This window comes from Rhipicephalus sanguineus, chromosome 3, assembly GCF_013339695.2.
Source record: "Rhipicephalus sanguineus isolate Rsan-2018 chromosome 3, BIME_Rsan_1.4, whole genome shotgun sequence".
Classification (NCBI taxonomy): domain Eukaryota; kingdom Metazoa; phylum Arthropoda; class Arachnida; order Ixodida; family Ixodidae; genus Rhipicephalus; species Rhipicephalus sanguineus.
Genome location: NC_051178.1, coordinates 36,671,852 through 36,698,030, shown reverse-complemented (window position 1 = coordinate 36,698,030; position 26,179 = coordinate 36,671,852). Strand labels below are relative to the sequence as shown.

General features: G+C 46.8%; 1 protein-coding gene across 1 annotated transcript in view; it reads right to left on the bottom strand.

Annotated features, from left to right (window-relative positions):
* Positions 1-593: 593 nt before the first annotated feature.
* LOC119386563 (probable ubiquitin carboxyl-terminal hydrolase FAF-X) overlaps positions 594-26,179 on the bottom strand; it is a 326,343-nt gene continuing 300,757 nt past the window's right edge. The window contains exons 35-36 of the mRNA XM_037653846.2: positions 19,815-19,961; positions 594-856 (exon numbers count right to left, since the gene is read on the bottom strand). Of these exons, the coding sequence (XP_037509774.1) occupies positions 737-856; positions 19,815-19,961 (267 nt within the window). The 3' untranslated portion in view covers positions 594-736. The remainder of the gene's footprint in view (positions 857-19,814; positions 19,962-26,179) is intronic.

Genomic DNA, 26,179 nt, shown 5'->3' with positions numbered 1-26,179 from the left:
ACTTCAGCTCCTCTGAAAAACGTGTTTCACGCTTGTCCCACTTTCCTAAGAGGGGGGCAAGTAACTACATCACAAATGCAATATTCTTTACGATTACCTCAGCTTCAAATTTTTGCATTAAAAAAAAAACGTTACGAACCGTTACGGAACATTTTTTTTTTCGTTCCGGAACAGAAACGGAACGGAACTTTTTGCGGTGGAACGAAACTAAAACCGAAACGAAAAACATTTCGTTCCGACACCCTGATTACAAGCCACATATCATCATCATCAAACAACCAAGGAACATGCAAACTGCCATGAAATTGGACACCCTCTGAAATAAACATTGGTCCCATTAAAGTCTGCTCCAAGAGGTCACGAGTTTTAATAACTCAAGATGCAGTTGGTTGCACATGTAATGCGTGCTATAGTAGTTTTAACAATGTCAAGTCATGCAGCACAACCAATGCACCCATGTCGCGCAAAACTGCTTACATCCCATAGGGGCTGACATATTCCAGGGCATCAAGGAGCGTGTGGGGAGTGCATTCAAGCAACTTAGCCGTTGACACTAACCTTTCCATCCTGGGCTGTAGACACAGGGAAATTGGTAACAATTTGTGGTATTTTATTTAGAAACAAGACGAAAAACAGGCGAATAGAAGGCAAGCCAAGCACGGCACGAGCCTTTCTCGCTCTATCACATCCAGCAAAGAGGCTAAACTTGCACAGCACAATAGTTTGTACACAAGAGTCAAGCATCGTCGGTCCTGCGGGAGTCTTCCTTGCTGTGAGGCTCTTCCGACTGGTAGCGCAGCGTGCTAGGTGGTGCAAAGGCTGGTGCCTCCTCTGTCAACTCGGCCTCCTCGGGCTCCTGCGCACGGCACCATCCTCGGTTATTCTAATAACAATGCTTCAATGTACCCTTGATGGACTTGGGTGGTTGCCCCTGTTACCTCCCCAGTGTGCTCTTTCTTTTCTCATAAAATATGCAAGGTGCCAAAAGAAAAACTAGTGTTTCCATACCTTTGTTGTATTATGAGGCTAAACTTAGATGCAAAAATAGGTTTATGCTTCATAGAGGATCCAAGCACTGAGAAGCACAAGTAGCCATCAATGATTTGTATAATTAAAGTAAAATGGTAATTACAGAGCCAGAAGAGTAAATTCTTGTGATAGTTAGTTCGACGTCTTGCAAAGGGGAGCGCAGAAGAAATGCCGAAAAGCAAAAACAAAGAGTTTTCCAGATAGACCTGGTTGCAAGTGAGCGCCTTTCCCACACAGTCACTTTTTTTCGCACCATTCCTGTGCTTCCCTTTGCACAACACAGAGGGATCATTACACATCAAACTTCCCAGGTGATGCGCTCCAGCGTCTCCGATTACACTCTAAAAAATCGTGGTCAAGCCCTTTACTACACCATTTATCTTGTAAATGATTTTTGAAAAAATCATATTCGTTCTGTCTTTGATGTTACTTTCAGTGTCATGATGGTGGTCGAAACTTATGTTGCCAAAAAAAAAAAAAAAAAAAAAAAGCTGGCAAAAGTGTGAAGTGCTTTAAAGGGATCCTGAACTATTTTTTTCAGGCAATCATTGAATGATCTCAGCATGACTTTATTTCCTCACTAATCAATTGCCACAAAAACTTCTCTAATCCGTCAACAAAGAACGAAATTACAGGGATTTGCTGCACGCTTGAGGCGCATTTTTTTGTCTTTCTTCCCAATGAGTGCCCTGGAAGCTGCACAGCATGACATGTAACGCATGTAACAGCAGTTACATCAGCACACATCATGAAATGCAACTGCTCACTCCCATTGTGATTCCTGTGCCCTTTAGCATTGCTGGCAAGAAGCACATCTGATCAAAACGTTGCTCCTGATTTAGTCAGCTATTAGCCAATAGCAGCAATCTGCTGTTTGATGACATACAGCTGGTGCCCTGCCCAGCGAAGTGAGTGAGGACGGGGCACTTGAGAAAGTGGCAACTCTATGTGCTACGCACGACTACAAAATTTGGCTGAACCGTTCACAGCAGTGCTTGCACGTTCATGGAAGCTCAAGAGGTGGTTCAGGACCCCTTTACAGCTATAAAGCTTACTCACCACAGCCCACTGACAGCCGACACATAGACACTTAATGCATGGCTTAAAGAACATAATTATGCATGTTCATTGTTAACCCACTCTGGCAACTTGGCCACACACTGCGCTGCGTGCAAATGCAAGCTATTTTTTTTCGGGTACTGAAGTGTTGAAGCGCACATCCAATCAAACTGAAAGAGAAATTATCGAGGCTTTCTTTATTGATACCAGCGAAGGTTGCGTTAGCTCACCATCAATCATCCTATCTCAAAGAGAAATTGGGTTTTTAAAGGCAGCCATGATAACTCAGACATGATGGTTTTGCAAATGTTTATCGTGGGTGTGACGTGGTTAACCGATGCACAACATGTGCTCTTTGGTTGTTGCTGTTCTTTTTGTTTTCCCTTTCTTTTCTTTTCGTGTCATACATAAGGATGTGCCTGGCACAGAAATAAACCAGTTGTTAGTGTGCGCATCATCCAGTCCCTGACAGCACAAATAACCCACGAAGCCTCACAATAAGCTGTGTGCTGAAACAATACAGCAATTGTGGATTGCTTTTAGACATTTTTCCCAGCTTTTATAAGTTTTGCAAAGGCAATGCAGATGCATAATTTTAGAAGGTGGCAATAAGCGCAGCAAAAAAGTATTAAAGTTGAGGAGCATGTAAACTAAATACACAAACACTGAAAAATGCATGAAATTCCTTGTCTCCAGGAATTCCAAGAAATCCCCTTGAAGATCACATGCAAAAAGCATAAGGCTGGTGTACACGTACACAGAAACATACAATATATTTAGGGCTCCGTGTTTTCGGCTTTATCCGAAAAAACCCAATAAAAATTCGAAGGTAAAATTTTTGAAAATTCGGATTTACCTGATAAACTCAGATTTCAAGGGCCAATACCTGGTTCCGTCCTTTATCAAAAGGGCAAGTTCTAAGCGCTGATTGATACATCTTCTGGTTTGACTGATTTTAAGTTTACCAAGCGTAGCTGTATTAGGCGACAAAGCTTCTTACATGCAGAAGCTTCACAAGGACTTGCAACTTTCCAACCCCGAATTCAAGGCGCTTCACTTCAAAGATCCGTGCCACCTACTCTACAACGCTCTGGAGGATGGAATCAGGACAAGCTCGTTTAACGCAGTTCACGATTTTACTGTGCACTTTCCTGCCCTGTTGAAGTCGTCGCGGGAGCTGCGCCGTAAGTTTGATTTTGTGTGCTTGGCCATGGGCCTGTCCATCAAGTCACTGAAAACCGTATGTCCGTAGAGGTGGTTCTTTTTTTATGAAGCTCTAGAAGCTATCTTGGACAACTGACGTGCCATTTTGTCTTTCTTAAGAAGCGACGAAGCCAAGGGAACGAAGTGTGAGAAGCTCAAGAGTCTTATTTCACCACCTGAAGCTGTGCACGACTTGCTCGTTAAGAGGAGGTTTCCGAAGACCAATTCGTGTGCCGTGCTCTCAATCATTAAGGAACTTGAGGCAGAGAATACCCTGGTACACCAAGTGTATCCCATACTAGGGGTTCGTTTGCACACACTCATCAGTCAATGGCGTGATCTAACCGAGGTCTTCGAATCAGATGTTACAGGTCTGTTGGACCTCCTTGACAAGACTGACCGCTTAACGACTGTCGCAGACTTTCGCGGATACTACGCTGCTGTCGCCGAAGAGTGGAGACAAACATCTGAGAGGAACCTGTGCGATCAACTCCAGTACACCAAAGTATCGTTTTGGTACTGTGTTCAACTTGTGAATCCAAATGTGAAGCATGAGCTGCCCTGCACGTTCGAAACCTATGCGCCTATTTTTCAATTAGTGCTTCTTGAAACTGACGACATGAGCCAGTTCCCGAGTGATTTTGCAAACTATCAGTGCTATGAAATGTGTAACATTGTTGAACCCCTGTCGTTTTGGAGACTTCCCAATGTCCAGTGGCCAGTGCTTTCTCACTGTGTGCTGCATCTTCTGGCGCTTCCAGTTTCTAGCGCTAACGTTGAAAGGGCATTTTCAATGCAGAGAGTAGTCATTCGAAAGGAGCGCGCTTCGACCACTGACAGCAACCTCGCCAAGTATGCTTGTGTGTTCTACAGTAAGCTTTAAGCATAAGGTTGTTATATGCACAAATACACGTGTTATGTGTTCAAGCATTTCGCTAGTGCGTATGTTTTTGCGCATTCAAACCTTCTAGAAAAAAAAATTTGCTTCGTGTGTTTTGATGTTTTAGTGTTCAGGTATGAATTGATCTAAGATTTGGGGGTTTCGAGAATAACGCAAGACTCCAAATATCAAAGAACTTGGGATTCAAGAGAAATAAACTCCTATGAATGCCAAATTTCCGCCAAAAATATAAACTCTGATAAACACTTGCCGATTTTCAAGAAACATAAACACCAAAAACACGGAGCCCTAAATATATTGAACACTGCACTGAGCCGAGGTCTTGCAAGTGCACGTTTCTAATCAATATTGATTGCCTTTCGGCTGCGTTCTAATGAACTGCAATCCCTCGTTTGAGCAGAGGCCAACAGCCACAATGAGGTGAATATGAAGAGACTGTAACTTCCGTGGTAGTCTGTACTGTGCACGTTTCTGTGGTTGTCAACACACACTGGCACGCACCCCCCAAAAGCCTTCAAAATCTGCAATCTAGTGACAACCATTATTTCCACTTAACAAGTACAGATCTTGAATGCCATGTTTTTTCTGACTGTATGAGACGTTTTTGGCTTGCTGTTCCAAAGCTGCGGCTGCCTATTACAAAGCCAAAGCCATAACTGCCAAGAGGTCAATCTAGGGGTCTTGTTTATCTGGTTCCTTTGTTGTTGGCACTGTTGCATCGCTTGCGGTGCAATGGCACTTCTCACTTGGCTTCTTATAAACCCTCAGTCAGGAGTCGAACTCAATATTGTAGGGGTGTGCAAATGCTCAAATACAAAATAAATAGTAGCTCAGCAAATAGTTTGATTCGTGAATCAAATATCTACCATTTAATTTCTCGAATAGTGAAGCTTCGTTAACCTTTGCGGTCACATATGCCGGGGCATGCTGCCATTCTCTGTTTATATGGGTGGGTTGCACCATCTCTCAGCATTGTTTTTCAGTTACAAATCACAGTTTTTGTTGTCTCCAATTAAAATCAGCACTTTTTGAAAGGGACTTGAGATTTGCCCATGCAATTTGCAGTGTGTACTGGTGACTGGATGGCGACGTTTTCACAGCAGGCATCGTACAGGCGGGAGTCGTGTAAGTTTTGCGAGCCCTATGATGATTTTAGTGCCACGAAGGACTTCACTTTAGTTCCACATTTCATATATAAGAATGTGAATCGTAACAGCATGGAGTACACTGTGTGCAGAGATAGCAAGGCAGCAGGAAGGCGACTTTCTTCTACTGCAAGACATGTAGCGGAAATCCTGGCCTACATCCCGGCAACTGCTCAAGTAGCGCTGACAGCCAACGGTACAGAGAAATAACTCTCAAGTAAATTCCCTAATGCATTTTTGTACCTAAGGGTTTTTTTTTTGCATGACACCCAAAATGCACAGAATGGCTTTTGACTGGAACGACTGCAAATTGGGTAAGGACTCATGACTGCAAGGGTTAATATGTGCCTGACAAGAATGCGGCATAACTATGCATTAAACAGTAGTGTGCATTAACCAGCAAGGAGAAATCTGCATCTCCTGAAGTGTGCTGCAGCTACCAACAAAGGAATAAATGCAGCTGTTGAATAAAGTACCCATTACAAGGTTTTTCTTTTCTTTTTACCAAAGCACCGAAAAAATTCCGGCTTTATCACACGAACATCCGAAGAGCACATGGTGACAATGCCAGAAAGCATCAGGCCCGTAACTAGGGGGGGGTTGAGGGGGTTCTGACCCCCCCCCCCGAAATTTTTTTGATGCTTTAACTTTTCGGGTGATACTAAAATATTTACACGCCTTCACAGCGACCCCCAGCTGCCAAAGTTACACTGCAACTTTCCTGGCATTGCTTCCCTCTTCTTCCTTTCTTCAAACCTACCAGAACACCTCAGCGCTCCCTCCCCCGCACGCGCACCTGCCCTATTTGTACAGCTTTGCACTTCGCCCTCGCGTTCCTTCGAGTCTTTTCTTTTTCGTCTTTCACCCCGTAGCAGCTCCTTTATTGATTCCAGATGCTTTCCTTGTGCATTGCCGCTGGAGAAGTTATCCGTCTGTGCGGACCGCACGTGTCGGCTTTGGGTTTCTACGAAAAGCGCGTCTCCTTCTGTGAAAGTAAACAGTTCGACAGCAACGGCAACACCAACACGACGTGCGCAAATTTGCCAGGGAACGAAACCCCTAAGCGGAAAAACTCAGCGGCGCATTCCGAGGACGCAGGCTGCAGGGTAAACTTTTCTCAAACTGTAGTCTTCGCCACCGAAACGAATCATCGAAGATGACATCTACTGAAAGACTGGCATATCCGAGCAACTTCGAACAACCTTAACCACACGCAAGGAAATCTACCTCTTCTGTACACACAAGGTATATGCGCCTCCCTACAAAGCACACAAAGCGAGGATACAGCCGGCACACAATCCGGCACCAGCGGTCAACTTTCACAGGAGAGAAAAAACGCCGCCAAGCTGGGCTGCGCGCGGGAGTACAGAGGCTGACGTCACAGCCTACAAAGTGCATTTTTGGGGGGTCACGGCTATTTAATTAGCGCAGCCCAGAGAGAATTATGCAGGCGCCCAGGGAGCCGTCTGTGAAAAGGTGACTTTTTCACAGGAACGGAGCAACACCTGCTTTCTGGACTGTACCACGGGAGTGCAAATGTCTCGGCAGTGCATTCTTGGGGGGTTCACGTATATTAAGGGGAGTATGGAGTGCCCATGGAGTCTTCTGTGAAAAGGTCTTTAAGTAGCGTTAATCCAGTTTGCTGCAGCGGGAGTACAATAATGGTCCTGCATGCACACCAGCTGTAGCGGCGTTCAGAAAACACATGCGCCACGCGGGAGCCGGCGCGTTCATCACACTTCTACATTCTAGCCACTGTAAAGTGGATAAGAGAGGAAGAAAACATCGCCCGCCGTTCACGCCAGGCAGTCGAAGCAGTCGCAAACGTCTTTTTGGAGCCACTGGCCACTTCTGTGTGCGTGCACAGGATTGCGGCAGCAAAATGAAAAGACACTCTGCAACAACGAAGCAAAGGAGTCTTGCGTCTTACTTCAAGAAAGTTCGAACCGATGAAGCGGACGGAGAAGAACCGCCTCCTTCGAAGGATAAAAGTTCGCCCTCCTCAGCACTGGTGGAAAGCCAAGCGCGTCGGAACTTCTGTAGCGACTCAGGAGAATGCACCGGTTTATGTGAATCACCTGAGAACGAACACAAGCAGGACACCCATGCGCCGCCGGAAAATGATGGTGGCCGCAGTGCAACTCCAAGTGACCTTTGTTCTACAGTCAACGCTGGGCAAAGTGACGCCTTTACCACTGGGCAATGCCCAAGGAAGGTGAGTGGCATGGCACCTACACATTCTGGTTCGCCTCCCCTCTGTGCGACGAGTGCGAATATTTTGGACTTGGGACTGTTTGTCTCGAAAAGCAATAATGTAAATGATCCAGAGACGACGGAGAAGCTGCTGCTCAATCCGTGGACCCCTCCGGCTAACTATGATTATCCAGCCACCGGGAAAAGGAATCTGAAGTTCCAACCTCACTGGGTAGATCGTTACCCATGGCTTGTTTATTCAGAGAAGCTTCAAGGAGCATTATGCAAATATTGCGTAGTCTTCGCAAGCGAGTGTGCAGGAAAAGGGGAGCACCAGCGCTTGGGCTGTTTTGTAACTAAGGAGTTCACCAATTACAAGAAAGCCATGGACGCCTTTAAGAGCCACGCATCCAGCAGTTATCACGCCATGTCAACAACGCTATCGGAGAACTTTTTAGCAGTCCGGTCCCGCTCACAGCATGACATCTTAACACAACTTGACCACGGTCTTAAAAAGCAGGCGGAAGAAAACCGCAAGAACTTGCTGCCAATAATAGAAACAATCCTTTTCTGTGGCAGGCAAGAAGTACCGCTTCGCGGCACAGACGACTCTGGTCCGATAAATATGTCTGAAGTGCTGCCATTGAAAAATGATGGAAATTTCCGCGCACTGCTTAGGATGAGAGCAAAATGTGGAGATGCCGCCTTGAGAGCTCACATGGAAACATCTCCGGCGAATGCGCTGTACACGAGCCCAAAAATTCAAAATGAGTTGATCACCCTCTGTGGTAAAATCATACAAAGAAAGATAGTTGAAAACGTCAACTCAGGTTCGTGTTTTTCAGTTCTAGCTGACGAGGCCACTGATATATCTCGCACCGCCCACATTTCCCTATGTGTAAGGTACGTTGGACACGACACGTCGGGAGTGCCCATACTTAAAGAAGATTTTGTAGATTTCGTTCCCGTGTACGATCTCACTGGCAAGGCGCTGGCGAGCACAATCCTGAACAGCCTTAGAGGTCATGGCTTTGACCTGAACCTACTTTGCGGGCAAGGATACGACGGCGCGGCATCAATGAGCGGCCACCTTAACGGTGTTCAAGCCTTCATTCATCAAACAGCGCCCAAAGCGTTGTACGTGCATTGTAGCGCCCACTCGTTGAACCTTGCTCTGCTTCACGCATGCAAACTCCCCAGCATCCGCAACTGTTTGGGAACTGTATCCTCAACCTGTACGTTTGTGAGAGCTTCGCCACAGAGGACGAACCAACTGCGAGACAAAGTAGAAGATTTAACACAAGAAAAAAGAAAATCAGTTCTCTCCTTTTGCCAAACAAGGTGGGTAGAGAGTCACGATGCACTTCAGCGTTTCCTTGAACTGTACGTGCCTATTGTACAATTCCTCGAATATTTGGAAGAAGAGGCCGCGTCATCTGATACTTCATCAAAAGCTTCTCAACTGCTCAATGCCATTACGAAGCCCGAGTTTGTCGTTTCGCTTCAGATCTGTAGCGACCTCTTCTCTTTGACACTGCCACTTTGCAAGTTTCTTCAAAAAGTTGACTGTGACTTGGCTCAAGCGTGCGATCACGTAAAGAATGTTATAGACGTTCTTTCCACAAAAAGGGCTAGTGCGGAAACGGAATTTAATAAGATTTTTCTGAAGTCGCTCTCTTTGCTGAAGATCACAAATGTTGAGATGGCCCTACCACGCATCACTGGAAGGCAGATGCAAAGAAGCAACGTACCTTCTGCTACTCCCGAAGAGTACTACCGGAGGAATGTGTATTTGCCTTTGCTGGCTGACTTCGAAAATCAATTAAGAGACCGGTTCGATGCCCATAAGAAGGTCGTGGTTGGCCTTAACATGCTGCTGCCGAAATTCTGCGCATCGGCTAGCCTTTCTGATATTGATGATGCAGTGCAGTTTTACCTTGGCGACATTCCTTCCGCTAATGTCATCGAAGCAGAGTTCACACTGTGGGTGAACAAATGCTGCCAGATCGAAGAAAAGAATCGCCCAGCTTGTGCTTTACAGGCCTTAGAGATGTGCAACCGCGACTTTTTTCCGAACATCCACAGCCTACTTTCTATCCTGGCGACTTTACCCGTGTCGACGTCGACCCCGGAACGGACTTTTTCCACACTGAGAAGGCTGAAGAGCTACCTTCGAAATCATATGAACAACGACAGATTGACCGGACTAGCACTGCTCAGCATCCATCGAGAACTTCAAGTGACCCCAGAACAAGTCCTCACAGAATTTTGCAAGTTGCCGAGAAGGAAAAACTTCCTCGTTTAAACTTCCCTCTATGTTTCAAGAGTCGATTAAAAGCTAAACCCAGCTAGCCCAAGCTTCAACCCTTCTATTCTTTCGCAATTACGAGGAAACTATCCAGCAAGCAGAATGTGCGAACGGTAACAAGAAGATCGGAATGTCGGGCGACTTGTTTGTTTGCTTGCATACATACTGTCACGGACTGCCATTTTTGCGACCCGGCGTAACGGCAAATTAACGGGCGCCGCACTCCCCCGCTGACCGGTGGAACCGTTCGTTCATGAAAAGACTGGTCTTTAGTGCAGGGAAGTACTGAATGGGGTGTTCTTCTTCAAACGTTAGTCGCCGATGTTTGATCCTTTGTACCTACGGCGGCGTCGGCAGGGTCGTCAAAGGCCGCGATGCACCCCGAACCAGCTGTAGACTGCAAGACGCACCGGCTGAAACCAAGGAAACTGACCATTCCCACGGGCAAAACTGCTTGTGGACAAGCCGTATGAGAGAACCCCAACAGGTTGTCACTCTCGCTCAGTTGAGGACCCTCTCCTAATTAAAAAGGGACGCGGTCAATATATTTTTAGGGTGGAGTTTCTAACAATGAAACGTGCATGATTGGACCCATGTAGAGGTCTCTTTTCCCCCAGGACGAGAATGAGGGGACACGGAGGTCGATTTAAGCGCAGGATTTCGCCTTGCTAAGCAGTCTAGTTGCTGACCAACATGGTGTAGAAGGAGATCAAGAAGTATCCCTTAAGTGGTTGTGGCTCCGTATCGGCTGGCTCGAGTAAGTTCAACCTGCCCGAGATCGGCTTCAAGCACTAGCCTACCGGAAACACCAGCGCTGCAACACCGCCGACATCGCAGTTGTGCCAGAACTCTCTCTGACTTCTTGCATCCGATCGTCGTGGACTCGAAGCTGCCGGTCATCACAGGTATCCCTTCACCTGCTTATACCTTCGGACTTTCTCATCTGTAGTTTTATTGTTGGTTAGTTTTGTGTAGTTTGTAATACTTCTCTCTTGTAAGCTGATTTATTGATTTTATATGTATTTTGTTAGTTGGTATTAAGTGTTGTACTAGATTCCTCGTGCTGCAATATCACTAGAGTTTTGTTTTTCCCCACACACGTCTCTGATCTCTTCACTGTCTCTGCTTACGTACGGAACGACCTAACCTGCTGCCATTCCCGTCGCCGACTTCGCGCTGGCGACGCTAGAGTGGCAGCTTGTAACACATACATACCGTTTTTGTACCGTGGTTACATTGTGTTACTTCATCAGGAGCCGTTGGTCGCGGTGTCCCCGGCTTTGGTGGTGCTATTGTCCAAACTTATTTCTTGCTTTAACCAGAATTTGAGGTTGACATACCAATTTCTTTATTTGGGTACAAATAATTGAAAAGTACCATCGAATTATTACAAGTAAGCGATGTACTTGATTTATTCACAAAAATAAGCCAGTATAAATCTTAAAAAATGGCAGCCGTTCTACACGCAAACCCCCCCCGAAAAAAATTCCTGGGTACGGCCCTGGAAAGCATTTCAGAATTATTTATAAGGTCCAGAACCCCCAATGGCCAACAGAGCAGATGGACACATGTGTTGGCTTTCCCCAATACGTGTGCGTGCTCATTACCAACTCAACTCACATGCTTGCTGTAGATACTGTAGACGAATGTTTTCCATATAAGGGAGTGTTCATTTTACCCACTCTATGCCTGATCGTGCACAGGTGCGGCAAGTAGCCTACTAATTAGATTAATGCGGTAATGGCGAGCTTCCTGCAAGTGCGTACCTATGATGCACTGGCGGTCTTGCACAAGGGAAATGGCAACAAACGGCACTGCACGCTTGGGTTGTTGCTTAAAAGCATGCAGTACACTTAGAACAATGTTATGCACATTTGCGATGGTACTTTGTTGAGCTAACTCTGCAACAGTAAGCTGCTTCATTTTCCACAAAGCAATGCACACTTGAAAGCAGTTTGTGAATGGGGAAGAGGCGAGAACTTAAGTGCCCCACAGGGTTGTCACCTATTAAAAGCATGCAGTTTGCTTACAACAGAGCTATGCCAAACGCACTGCTAAGCAGATATCTGAAGACAATGGTTGTTGGCGACAAGTCACACTGATGCATTCATCGCTGGCCGCCGTCTCACTCTCGTTCTTTTCCGATACTTATCCGTAAGAGCATCACCACAGCTGCGTGCCGGTACAGTTATCGAAAACGTGGAAGACCTTTTGCGGCCCATGAAGACTTCGAGAAGCACAGCTAGCCTTTTATGGCCAAAAGTGATCGTGGCATGCACTAAACTGTAGCCATAGGACGAGCCACTATAGTTTAAGCAGTCAGTGAACACATTAGCATCACTTGCAGGAAGCTCGCCATTACAGCATGAATCTAATAGTAGGTTCCACCAGACTATGTCGGAAATGCTTTACCTGTTCGTATATATAAAGCAAATAAGTATTAACGAGGTTCTGTTGTAATCGCCACTCGATATTTTCATAATTTCAAAGGCTTGGTGGCACTACCGCTCAACTACCGTATATGCTCGCATAAAGAACGCACTTTTTTTTCCGAAAAACCGAAGCGAAGTTGGGGGGTGCGTTTATTATGTGGGGTAAACTTCACGCAAAATTTTTCAGGATGAGCAAAAAATACAGTAAAAAAAATGTTACATAGCTTACCTTTTGCAGTAAACATACGCGTACACTATTTGGAAACAGCTTTTTATTGCCCTTCACTCTTCGTCAGAATTGCTAGACCCGTATTCCAGGTCGCTGGCCACTTCGTTATCTTGCTCCCACAACTGGTCATCCTCGCTGCCGTCCAGCACATTTTCAATCCCAGTCTTCTTAAAACTCTTTGCGATCAAATCAGCCGGCAGTGATCGCCATGCGTCCAAGATCCAGGAGCACACCACCTCGACGGACAGCCTTTAATCTTGCCGGTCAGCATCAGGGCGTGCCCTCCATGGGCCATCCAGTCTGTATACGACTGGTGCACACCGTCTTTGAACAGCTTGTTCACACAAACATCAAGGGGCTGTAGCACCAAAGTGAGTCCGCCTGGAATGATGGCAATCTCGGTGCGCAGCTCCTTCAGTTCCCAGCGTACGTTCTCTCCCAGCTGGCCGCGAAAACTGTCGAACACAAGGAGAGGCTGGAAAAGCAGGGCGTATGCCAGCTGGAAAGTTGGCCTTCAGCATGGTTTTCCATTTGAAGATAATGTCGATGGCAACTTCCTGCCGTAAGCCATGATAGCCAGCATTACCGTGAAACGCTGCTTTTCAGCGCCTGTCGTTTTAACGAGCACGCTGCGTGCTCCTCTCTCATTGACCGCCCTGCTTGTCAGCATGTCGAAATTGATGGCGCCTGGTTCGCGTTCCTGATTTGTGAGAGAAGAAATTCTCGGTCCCGCTGGAGGCGTATCACAAACTTGTGAAAGTCCACTACCTTTTCTTCGTAGCAACGAGACAGTCGCTGACAAAGTGATGTGTGCCTCCTCAAGCACAGTCCGTCGCACCACATGAAGCGTGTCATCCACCCATTACTCGCTTTGAAAGCGGTGGTTGCAAGGCCATGCTTCCTGGCTGTGGCTCGCGCGTGCATCCTGATCATTTCGTGCAAAACGACACAGCCTTCCTTCTGCAGGTCCCGGACAAATTTTAAGATATCTTCTTCCACAGCAGGAAACCTTCCGGTCTTCGGCCCCCTAAAGGCATGCTGCACGCTATTCGTAGCGCGCAGCTTGTCATGCTGCTTTCGCCAGTAACGCACACGGTCTTCGTCGATTCTGAAATGCCTACCGGCAGCACGATTCCCATGCTCAAGAGCATACTCCACAGCCTGCAGCTTGAAACTGGCCGTGTAGCTCGCATTTCGGCCCATCGTCCACAACAAAACGCAAGACAGGCTAAAAACAAACCCATAACGAAGTGAGAATGGCTGGCGGGAACAAAACAAAGAAGGGCTACAATGGCTAGAACGGTAGAACACGTGTCACTGTTTAGCGTTCTTTTTATTAGCTGTCCCACCCTAGTGGAAATATTTTCCCTAGCAGGCGGCTTAGGGACACCGAAAAACCTTTAAGCCGGGCTTCGGCCCGCTTGAAGAGAAATCCGCTACCAACGTGTAATAAACAAATAAACATGCATTTACTTTTTTTTTTTCTCCTGACCTCACCGTACACCTTCCTCACTGCTTCCTTGACTGCTCCTGGCCTGATGGTGCGTCCTGACAGAGATCCATTGCTATTTCGCAAAGCTAGGCACTGTGCCACTCGGTACACCCAAAGGTGCAGTGGGGCGTTAAATGACCTTGAAAGGACATTTTTCGAATTGATTGGGGCTTTCTTGAGTGTGACAACAAAAGCCCAAATTGATCGTCGCCACACTCCCGAGAGTAGAAGGAAAATTTTACGGTAACCCCGAGGAGTGGAGGACATTATGAAAAAGAACAGTGTGTCGATAGGAGGTGCATTCCGGTGCTTCACTTCAGGAAGGGTTATTCATGCACTGAAGAGCTGCGAAGTGAAGTCTGTATTTTTTTAAGACAGAGAAAACAACCGTGAACGGATAAAGGAGAATCTTCTCTTCCCACTCCCTCTCTATCCAACGCCCTTAATTTTCTGCTTCCTATGCACATTTTCAACGAAGGCTTCTTGGGTGCCGCCAAAACCCCTCTTGGTGTCGCTATAAATGTGCGTGACCACCCCTCCCCTCAAAGGAAGCGCACTGTTAAGGCAGTGATGTCAGCCATTGTGCCATGCAAGAGTACAGAAAGGGGGCTCTCCTCTCTGATGGAGAGGAGACCAGGCTCAACATGTGAGCAATAACGTCCGATGACCCCGTGAATTTCATTCGCCGTAAAACGACACCATGAGGGAGCATAGAACCATTGCCGTGAAACAAGGCTCTTTATCTTTTGCAAAGTGGCATCAGCTGCAGAGCGATGCTGACTTGCTATGATGTTGGCTGCTCAAACGAAGTTGCAGAAGGAGACAAGCATTTTCATTGTTTGTTCCACGAGGAAAAGGAAATGTCACAGAGCTAGGGAGATGGCAGCAGTGTATCTGGAGGGAGAACTTTGCCACCGAGGGAGGCTTTGCGATGTAAGTTGATCATTAATATCTGCGTTTATACGTGCCAGAACCATGATATTGCTGCACACGCTCTAGGCAGACAATGAAGATGATGTGCACTCTGACAGTCTTGTGGAACGAGACTCTGACCAAAGAAGAAGACGTGCTTTTGTGTCTAGTTCTTGCCTATGCTGCTGCATAAAAAGGGCCATTGGCTCTTCTGCTAAACATCTTGGTTGTCCGTTTACGGTGCAATGGGACACTGGTGGAGGTGCTGGACCACAACCCTGCCTGATGCTCCACGCTCCATCTGGGAGCCGTCCATCAAGTCCTGACATGCCGTCACCTGTTATGACTCCTGCGCACTACTTCAGTCGTTGCTAGGCTTCGTTCCAGAGCTGACCGCCTTTGAGGTATTGGCTACCAGGCATTTCGTACCTCTGCCAATGGCCAACACCAGCCCGCCACAGGTTGTACATGGCACCTCTACTCCCAATCCGCCACAGGTAACTCTTCTTCAGCCACTTGTACCTGATCGCTTCAGTGATGCCCCACATGAAGACGTTGAAGGCTGGCTTGACCACTACGAATGCGTTGCCGACATCAATCAGTGCTCAACAGAAGTGTGCCCGCACGTATTTCACTCTCGATGACAGCGCTCACATGTGGCTTGAGAATCGAGAAGGCGGTATATTGACATGGAATGTTTTTCAACAGCAGCTCATTGACACCTTTGCTAGCGTCGATCGTCGAGAGTGTGCTCAGCAGTTACTAGATTTAAGAATTCAGAAACCTAACAAAACTGTGGCAATGTTTGCCGAGGACATGACACGCCTGTGTCGTAGGGCTGATCACAACATGTCTGAGGATAAGAAGTTACGCTACCTTACGTGCAGAGTGAAAGAACAACTGTTCGCCGGACTTGTGCGCAATGCCCCAAGCACCGTAGCTGATTTTATAAGGGAAGCCACTGCCATTGGGTGAGCTCTGCATCAAAGATCCAGGCAGTACAGTCGCCTGTGCACTAGCACCCCAATCAACACCGCCTCCATGACTCTGGGCAACTAGAGCTCCCTGCGTGACCTGATCAGGGAGATTGTTCGAGAACTTCAGATGCTTTGGACTCCAACAACGGATACACCCGTGGCGGCCATTGCTGAAGTCATTTGTGACGAACTTCGGCATGCTTTCTCCACAGCTGATCCTGGTCACGACCAATGTCACATGAGTAACGCCGATGCTGTCCGACGTCCACCACCCATCACAGCTATCGTGTCGTACTACCAGCCGCCTACAGCCGCACCTTCGTCACACCCTCAGCAAGAGGCCTCGAGACGTCTGCCCATGACTCCAATGCCATCACGCCGACAGCATGCCGACATCATGCCGTGCCTTGGTCACCACCACAAGAGGACACCATGGGATGTCCGCAATTTCGAAAAATGGACGCTTGGCACACTGTCGATCTGCGCCCCCTCTGCTTCAACAGCGTTGGTGCGGGCCATATAGCTCAATCACCAGCCCGACTTCGGCCACCGGTAACGCTCTCCATCCCCTGCACAGTCGTCATCAACGAATTGACGTACTTTTGCTGACCTTCGAGGAAAAGGTCGCCCAGCCCACACCGGGGAAACTAAAGGCGGCGACCTCACGGGATAAAGTCACAGGCCGACCACAAGAGTATAAAAGGCCCCGAGTACTGCCGCTACAGAACGACCTGACGCCGACGAAATTGTGAGCGCCGACCTCGATGTGTTTTGTTGATGGACAGCAAGTGACAGCCCTAGTTGATGCAGGTGCTGACTTTTCCATAATAAGTGAAGACCTCGCCGCTTGTCTCAGGAAAGTGAAAACACTGTGGACGGGACCACATACAAGAACTGCGGGCGGTGAATTACTGCTGCCTACTGGAAGATGTACAGCAAGAATCAGCATAGGAGATACTTCTTTCGTCGCAACTTTCATTGTTCTCCCAGCGTGCTGCAAAGATTTAATTATAGTAATGGACTTTCTCAGGGAGCATGGTGCTGTAATTAACATCCCTACCGCCCTTCGATGTGAGGTATTGCAAGCATGCCACAACGAGGTCACCTCTGAGCATTTAGGCTGCATGCGCACACTAAGCGGAGTGCGGGAGAGGTACTACTGGCCAAGACTCACCGCTGCCGTGAAACATCATGTTCGGACCTGCCTCGATAGCCAGCGACGCAAGTAACCTCCGGTGAAACCAGCCGGTTTGTTACACCCAGTCCAGGTCCCACCAATGCCGTTTGGCCAGATCAGAATGGACCTTTTGGGTTCACTTTCTACTTCTAGTGCTGGCAACTGCTGGGTTATTGTGGCGACCGACTACCTTCCTCACTACGCCAAGACGTAGCGAGTAAGGTGCGATTATTACGCGGGAGATAAAAAATCAAAATTTTGACTACTAAAGTTGGAGGTGCACTTCCTATGCGAGTGCGTTCATTATGCGAGTAAATATGGTATATTCAAGGAAAGCAGATATTTCTGCTCTGTTTATACAATGACCCTATTTTTTTCAATGCCAGTGCAAACGCTCGCTCCCCAATGGGAACCGTTGGTCCACCTTAGTTCAGGAAGTGGTCGTGGTGCGATATGCCACCTAAAAGGTATGACTGCCTGCGTCAGACGTGTGTCTGAGCACGTTACAAAGATGTGATAGATGCGCTGTCCCTCTCCAATATCATGCATCTGCCGGATTTGTTCCTTCGTGCTCCTTCCTTTGTGGCTCGAAGTAATGCTGCCGCTGCCTCAGAGTGCTGGTGTGGCACATCTTAAAGCCAGCACCTGCAGCAGCGTCACAGTGACGCGTCCCCGTAGGCAGCCCGCACAGCATCACGAACAGAGACGCGCCATCTCAAAACACCACGTCTCTTAGAGAGCCAGTGTGACAGCCAACATAGTGGTCGTGCGGGATGCAAGACGCCACTCCCCAGATATGAACACGACTGAACAAAAAATTACCTCATCTGACTTCTGTCATGAGGCACCACATAAGGGTACTCTCCTCCATGAATGCAAAGCAGGCGCAAAGGCTAACAGACAGGGAAGAGTAGGAAAGGGCTAGAGGAAAGGGTGGTGAACGACTGGATTGGACGCATCCGGCTGGCATTGAAAAAATAGAGGCACTGGCTTCTATGATTGTGAGTCCGTTTTGGCAACTTAAACAAGCCCACAGTACAGGAGTTCACACAACTGTAACCTCCTCAGTATTGCACATTAAGCAAACAAACAAGAAAAACGATACTGACAAGTCCATTACACAACAAACATTATTATGCATAAGAACTTGTGAAAATTGAGGCCTGTCAAAAAAAAAAATTTATGCTACCTGACATTCAGTTGGATTTGATATTCAGTTTTTTTCCTTAATTCAATTTGGTATTCGATTTTAAAGCTACTATATTTGGTATTCACACGCACCTAAAATCCTGAATTCCCAGAGATTTCAAAGTGATAACCGGTGCTTGGAACGACGACATGCAAAGCACTGCCATCGTAAAGCAGGCTTGGTGCCAGGTGGCAACTTTGGGTGCATCATGACAGCATACAGCAAGCATTTTCATAGGTGGTGACAATGATGTAGCTGTTTCTGACCACGCCAATCACGGCTCACATCACCAGTGCCATGAAAGTGGACCCGAGCAGTGATGAAGATGCTGCTGTCATCACTAAGCAACCTTGCACCATGCTCCAGAGTGTGTGTCGGCATTCAGCGACATGCACTGCTGTTGTAATGCAATAGAGGATATTGGTTTTGCTTATTCAGAAAACCTCAATGACATTGAGAATGGCCAGAGAACAGCGCACAAGGAGAAAGATGAGCTTACAGACTATTTTTGTGCAAAACAAAATGCAGTAATATGCAAAAGAAGCTTAGAAGAAGAGAGGGCTGAGCTAGTTGGTAAGTATTCATTCTAAAAAGACAGTAGGAAGTAGATAAAAAGAAAGCAGGAAGTAGATATGGTGTTAATGTTGTTTTCACGGCTGCCAATAAGCTAGGTAACGTTTGTGCCGCTGTGCAGAGGAAGAATGAGTGAGTAAAAGACAAGAAGCGGACCGATATTTGTTTCGTAAAACACACCAACAAATTCACTGATTGCCATACAAGTGTGGTGCGACTGCTTCTACGTAGGACAGACGGGCCGCTGCATTAACCACAGATTATTGGAACATAACAGATCGCTAACTGGAGGCTCACCTTCTAATCTATCTTTACATTGTCAAGAGTGTAAGTGCACGCCAAAATTCTATGAATGCGCAGTGTTGTACCAGCATAAGAATGAAGAAACGTGCCTGATGATTGAGTCATGGCATATCAAGAATAGTGGTAGCGCGTGCGTGAGCCAACCGTCGATTAACTTGCATACAGATGAAATCAACTTCCTTAACAGTTCTCTTCCACGTAGACCCCCACATGTGCCGGATTGATGGGTTTGCCTATTGCATGGGCATGTGCAGATAAGTTTTCGTGCATTTTTTCTTTTCTGCCATTGTGCGTCTCTTCAGTTGTTAGTCGGCGTTTGTGGTGTCCCGACTTCTTTCTCGTGTCCGTGTTTGCACGCCCTGTCTTTTTTTAATGCAAAAGAACATGTGCGTCACTTTCATTGGCAACTATGTGGCTGCCACCTGGCATCAACCAAGCTAGAAAAAAGAAACTGCTTGGTTCATGGTTTGTGTTTAGGATACGTGTAAAATTCATGAATGTTATCAATCTTTTTTTTGTATCAACATTTTTACTGTTTGCTTTGCTTGATTAAAACAAAGTTCTCAACCATCCCATGACATTTCCAGATAACGAAACAACCTGGTGCATCTTGTATAGTGTTGATGTACACCTTTACCAGCCACATGCGCATAAATATTTCATGAGCTCATGGTGTGAGCAGGACCACTTACCTCTTCAGGGCAAAGTTGGATGGCACGCGACAACGTGAGTCGGGCACTATGAGATCGTTCCAAGAAGTACCCATTAGACGTCTCATTAGACTGGGCTGGTGGTGACCACTGGCTGTAGCCATACTGGCTGCCAGCTCCATAAGGCCGCTGCAGAACAGAATAAAAACATTTTGCCCTCTCTGCAATGGCCTCACTCAATGTGTTGGCAACAAAGGCTACAGAAGATAAGTATTGTAGGCATCTCAACCCAGTTGCACTTTTTCTCAACTGTGAAATTTATGCTACTTGTACTGCATCGCTTCCTCTCTATACAATTTTAACAGCACTCAGCCAGTGCCCTTAATGAATGATGGGTCGTCACCTGCCGTGTAACTTAGCAAGAGGGCTAACCACCAGAGACAGGCTTTTCATACGATTATTGCTTGCTTAGTTGCAATGTCTGCGTCCTGTTCACAATAACCTATTCACAACAGGCACACACAAGCACTGAAAAAGTCAAAAGAAAGGGTAGTGATCTGTTGCCAGAAAGAAGACACCACTGTTGAGGTGGCACAACCCGCAAGTGCATTGAGATGGTGCAGTAAAAGCACGCTAATTCGACAACCGTACATTCAGAAAATCGGCTAATTCCGATTTTCGGATAATTCAGATAAATTGGATCATTCAGACACGTTCTCTAGTCATGGCAAGCATATGCATTGTTCAATGGCATCAAACTCTCCTTAATTAAGTCATATTTGGCCACAACCTGGCTAATTCAGACGATTCTCAGAGCACGCAGAGCGCGAAGCACTGCAAATGTGCGACGTGCTCAAATGGTGTTTGCAGACAGCCGAAAGAGGCGGCACAGTCTGCATCGCCATCGTCATCAGCGCAAACCGTACCGTAACTCCAGTAACGATGTTTCTGGTTAATTTAGGATTAGCACATTTCGGGTTAGCTAAGACATAGTGGTCTTGAGCTGCGGTAACATTGTGAACAAAGTCGCGAGTGGCGAAAATTGTGGCTTTTACACTGCTCTTATGCAAAGTACAGAATTTATGCATTCATCAAGAAAATTAGAACATTGACATAATAGACATTTGTTTATTGTTTTCTTGATACTTTCGTTAATTCAGAGTTTGGTTAATTCGGACATTTTTTCCGGGCCCGTGACATCGGAATTAACAAGCTTTTACTGTATATGGATCTACCTGCACGCAGCCAACATGAGTGGGCACAGGCTGGTGGCTTTCTAGGTGAGCATAATGGGTTGGGACATCAAATTTGTGGCTTGTGCGTTCTTTGCTTCAAATGAAAGCATGAAACATGCTCGAAGGTCTTGGTAAATAATTTAATATCACATTATTTATGTGTACGACTTACTATCTAGGAAGCATGACAACGCGGGCCCACAAAGCTGTGACGCATACAGTGCTGCACTGTCTGCTCTCGGTGGGGCCCGAACCCACACCCTGCGAAGGTTGTGTGTTCGAGCTCCACCGACGGATGGGATATTTCTTCGTCCACTTAAATTTATTCTAATTCATATTGTAATTACGACACTACAGTTCCAAACCAACAAATAATGTACCCTATGATTTCCATGATTCAATTATTGCTCAGTTACGTTTGGTTTTGTCTAAAAAGGAAACGAGCCCCTCAAACAATTCCCCTTCCTTTGTTATTTCAGCCCCAAAAAGAAGCGCGTACACCCAACACACATCCGGACATCATCCAGGAGCAAGTGGGGGTGGCGAAAAAAGAAAACTGGCGTAGGTTTTTGTCCACTGTTTCTCAAGGCCACAGAAATGCCATACACAGCAGCTCCAAATGAGTGTCAATAAGCTTTTACACATCAGTGATCATACTAGTACTCGTAATTACACGGCGCGCACACGAATGAGTAATTAAGGGACAAGACGTGCTGTGTCCCTGACAGCTAGTACTAATAGCCCCTTCTAAATATCAGTACTATTTTCCTCAAGACACCAGTGTACTGCGGCAAAAGTGGCTTGAAAAGCGTTCTGCACGCAATAAAACAAGCATCAGGAAATTTGACAACTACCGATTCCGATAGGCGTGTTTTTGCTGCCATGTCCCGTATAAACTCCAAAATGATAACATCCCCTCGAGCATAGTATGTTCTACCATGCGGGCGTTGAACACGGCTGAAGCAGAGAGCAAACGAGTCAGCCCATCTCCGTCGCTCGGAGGGTGCATGCGATAACACCGCTTCGCTCGGGAGGCATGCTGTTGAAGCAGAGAGGAAACACACCCTGCCTGTCTTGAATGAGCATGAAAAGATGCAAGGGGGGGGGGGGGTCGCCCGAGCAGCAACTTTGAACGGCTCGTATACCCTTTTTAAATGCTGCACTCTCAATGCGAGGACAATATGTAGAAAGAGCATCTTTCTCAGGAGCGGCCGTATTGTAGAGTTTGTAACGTTTTGTAGAGTTGCGCGAGATCGGATACAAAAGAGTTTGCTGCCAGCCTCACTTCGTATAACATTACAATTTGTTGCTATCGCATTTATTGCTCCGTCCTTGCAGTGAAACTGTGACCTCTTTCTTTTCTTTCGCATGGGGGTTAGGGTCTGCACGTCTGTATTGGATGATGATGCCCACAGTGCAAATGACCAACGCGGCCTCCATTTCTCACGAAAATTTGCGCAACTGAGAAAATTTTGAAGCTCAGGTCGGGCATTCTGGCGCAGCGTGGTGCAATTTAAAAAAAAATTCACGGTTTTGGCCCAGCTTGGTGCAAAAATAAGGAATTGTATCAAATTAGCGCAATTGGCGCAGCTGTTGCACACCTGCATAGTTAAGTTCGCCAAGCCGAACGTTAGTTCGAGTGAGCCCTCGGGCAGTGAGCAGAACACGTGCTCCTATTGTTAGAGGATCAGTCGCAGCCGACCCCGCACCACTGTTCACTTGGTCCGATAGTTTGCTGCTTTGCGGTAAAAGAACCATTAGTTTCAAAGACGCGCGGCCGTTCCGCCGTGTCATCTGGAGGGGCACGAGAGTGGACAAAGAGCCTCCCCGACGGCGTGCGCCGTTTACCGCTTCGGGGGAGATAAGAGATGGATTGCGCGGCGCGGAAGACGAAGTTGCTTATGCATTGTTGGCGACCCTCGGACCAATTTGTGTGTTTGCGAGCAATGTCGCCGCGCCAGACCAGCTGTACAGCGGTCGTCTCGTCGCGTGTAGGCATGCCACATGCAGTAGCCCGAACCCTCCCGGTGCCGGCAGCTTCATTGTCTGAATGGGGCCTGGATGCCGACAAAGCGGACTCTTCGGCGGCGCGGGTCTATGACTTCAAAAGGACAACAGTGAGCAGAGGTCCCGCGTTGACATTGCGTGGGGCGAAGGGTGAGATAACTTGTTCATTGTTGGCAACATTCGAACCAGTGTTGTGTTCGCGTGTGATGTCGCCGCGCCAGGCCAGCTACACTGAAATGTATGCAAGTGTAAACAGGAGTGCCCTGGGCACTGCTGTAAGTGTCCCACAGTGTTACGTGAACGACGTGTTGTGGAAGGCGGGCTCGAAAGGGGGCGTGTACACTGAAGGTGCCCCGCCTCTTTTTCTATAATACGATATGACGCACTCATTGGTCGAAATTGAGTGAGGAGTTTAAACAATGGTTCCGCCCCACATCGCGAGTGTTTATAAACGGGTGTGTATGTGAATGAAGGGGGCGGGAGCCGGGCATCGGCCGCCGCTGGATAGTCATGTATGTTGATCTGATCTGATCTTGCCTTTTTGCTTCTAATAAACAGTTTTGTTTTTGGAAGTTGGCCTCCCTGGTTGCAAGGTGTCTCTGGACGATAAGGAAGAGGCATCCCTAGTAGCGGGAAACGCCTAGCCTCCTACCAGCCTGGACAGATCTTAACTTGCATCATCCCTCCCATCTTATAAAAAGAAGAAAAACTGGCGGTATTACACTAATGGTGAGAGACCGCACCACCGCCAAGTGCACAAGACGACATCACGTTGTGGCACCTGACTTCCTCTAGCTGCTTCAAACATGGCGCCTTTCTGTGTACACGGAGCGAGCCCATGGTTACGGGTTTGCAAAGCTGCAATAGCTAGTGATGCATCAAACTTTGGCATTCAGCTTGAGATTGCACGAAAAGAAGTCCGTGTGGATGGGCAATCTTGTTTGCATTAAAGGGACACTAAAGGCAAATAACAATTTATGTCAGAGTGAAAGCCCAATGTATGACAACTTCTAAAACGGCAATATTATCGACAGCAGTGCCCTACTTACCGAGAAATTAAGCTAAATGTATCACATGATGAGCGCCACGAGTGGGACATTTTCGAAGTGATCCCGATGACGTATGGAAGTCGGCCTACAATAAATCACTAGTAATCAAACTAGCAGCAGCAAAAAACAACATTCCGAGCATCAAAAGACGTAATAAAATGCTGTTTGTTCGTTTCCGCTTGATTCATGGAAAACAAAACCTCCGTGGCGTTACCATGGGGGTGCGCGTGGTTCAAAGGTTCCGTTTTCGCCGAACTGCGCCTCGCCCGTCTCAGTGGTAGTTTCGGGATCGCGTACTGCCGTGCGTGTTTTGCGCGCTCGTGAAAGTCGCTCTGACAGAAAGTTCGACAAAATGCCGCATGCGTGTGATATTGCCGGATGCCCGAATGGTGCACAACGCCAGTGCTGCAGCAAGGAAACCGGTGTGTCTTTTCACTGGGTGCCGCAGAATGAACCCTTACGCTCGAAGTGGCTTAGTGTCATGCCATTGCGCCAGTGTGCTAAACAGTCAAAACCTCTGCGTGTGTGCTCGCTGCACTTTCGTATTGAGGATTACGAGACCAACCGCAACTTGGTGAAGGCTTTGAATGTGCCCATCCGAGCAAGTCTTTGCCGCAGCGCCGTTGTTGCTACTGTGGGTCCCGCTACTTCCGCTCGGCTGCTACTAGTATCGGCGGCCGCGCAGTAAAAGCGGGCAACGTTGGGCATGGCAGCAGTGACGTATGAGAGTCGTATTTTCAGGCGGGAGATTTGAAGCGCGCTAACGCGATGCAGACCACTAAAAACGTGATTTTATTTCAAAATAAGCACTTCCTTGGCACAAAAGCAGCACTACGAGGTTTCTGGACCGCTATTTCAACAATCAACGTCAACTTAATATTTGCCTTTAGTGTCCCTTTAAGGAGAGTTCTTTCCCAGTGATGCTACCGAGGACTTCAGATTTTGAGCAATTTTTAGAGCAGCAAAAATTTCCATTATGGAGCACTTTGGAGCAGGTCATTTTGCGTATAGGAGCACCCTGGAGCAGCTAATTTCATATCCTGGAGTACATTGGAGGAGAAGGTTGCATTTACATTCACACATCCGAATGATTACTGTAGGGCTGTTATGAAGGGCTAGATACTAGGCTTGTGCGAATATTCTAGCACTTCGAATATTCAAATGAATATTACAGTATATTTGAATTCGCTTCGATTCGAATTTAGATTCGTGGAAATTTCAAAGTATTCGAAATGAACGAATATGTGTATATTAGTCCGCATGTAACCCCCCGGTAAAGGCGGTTTAACTGCAGTAGAGGGGTGCTATACCGTGAATACAGCGTTCCAGGAAAAATCTTCCCTGCCGCGAAGCGCCACTTCAAGGTTAAATGCACATATCACCCTCACATCGATTCATGATATTTTAAGTTTAAAAGCTCTCTATATAAGCCTATATGCTCCAAGTATAATAAATTTTAAAACTTGAGATATTTTACAGGTTATCACTTGAATTCTACCGAAAGTCAGATCCTGCTACTATTCAAAGTTGCTTCCACTTCCTTTGAACCAAAAAGAATGGCATTTGCGCATGCCTTGTTTCAATTAAAGAAAAATATTGTGCAGGTTAGTTGGGTCATGACAAACATGCTCATTTTTCTTTGCAATAGGTGATATATACTATTCGAATTTGATTCAAAATTATTTGACCAAATCACTATGCGCTTCGAATTCACTTCGAACCAAAAATTTGCTATTCGCACAAGCCTACGAGATACATATCTCAATTCGTTGCAAATGTCGTGGAGAAAAAAGTTATGGCAGCTACGCACTAGTGATGCGAAGACTGAGGAAACAGCAGAGCTGGTGGCATTCCCCTCCTTCTTTCCCAGTCCTTGCTGTGCTAGACTATACAAGGCTATGCTATGCATCACCACCTCCCACTCTCCTCAACCTCGCATCCCTCCTCACCCACACTTCCCTTTCCCATGCCCTTGCTACACTACACAAGGCTATGCTATACTTCATCCTTTCCCCTCCTCCTCACCCTTACAGGTTTATTTCTCTCTGATTGCTTCTTTCTTTCTCAGTGTTTCTGTTTTCCTTTTTCTCTTTCTATCTTCTTTTTGTTCTGTCGC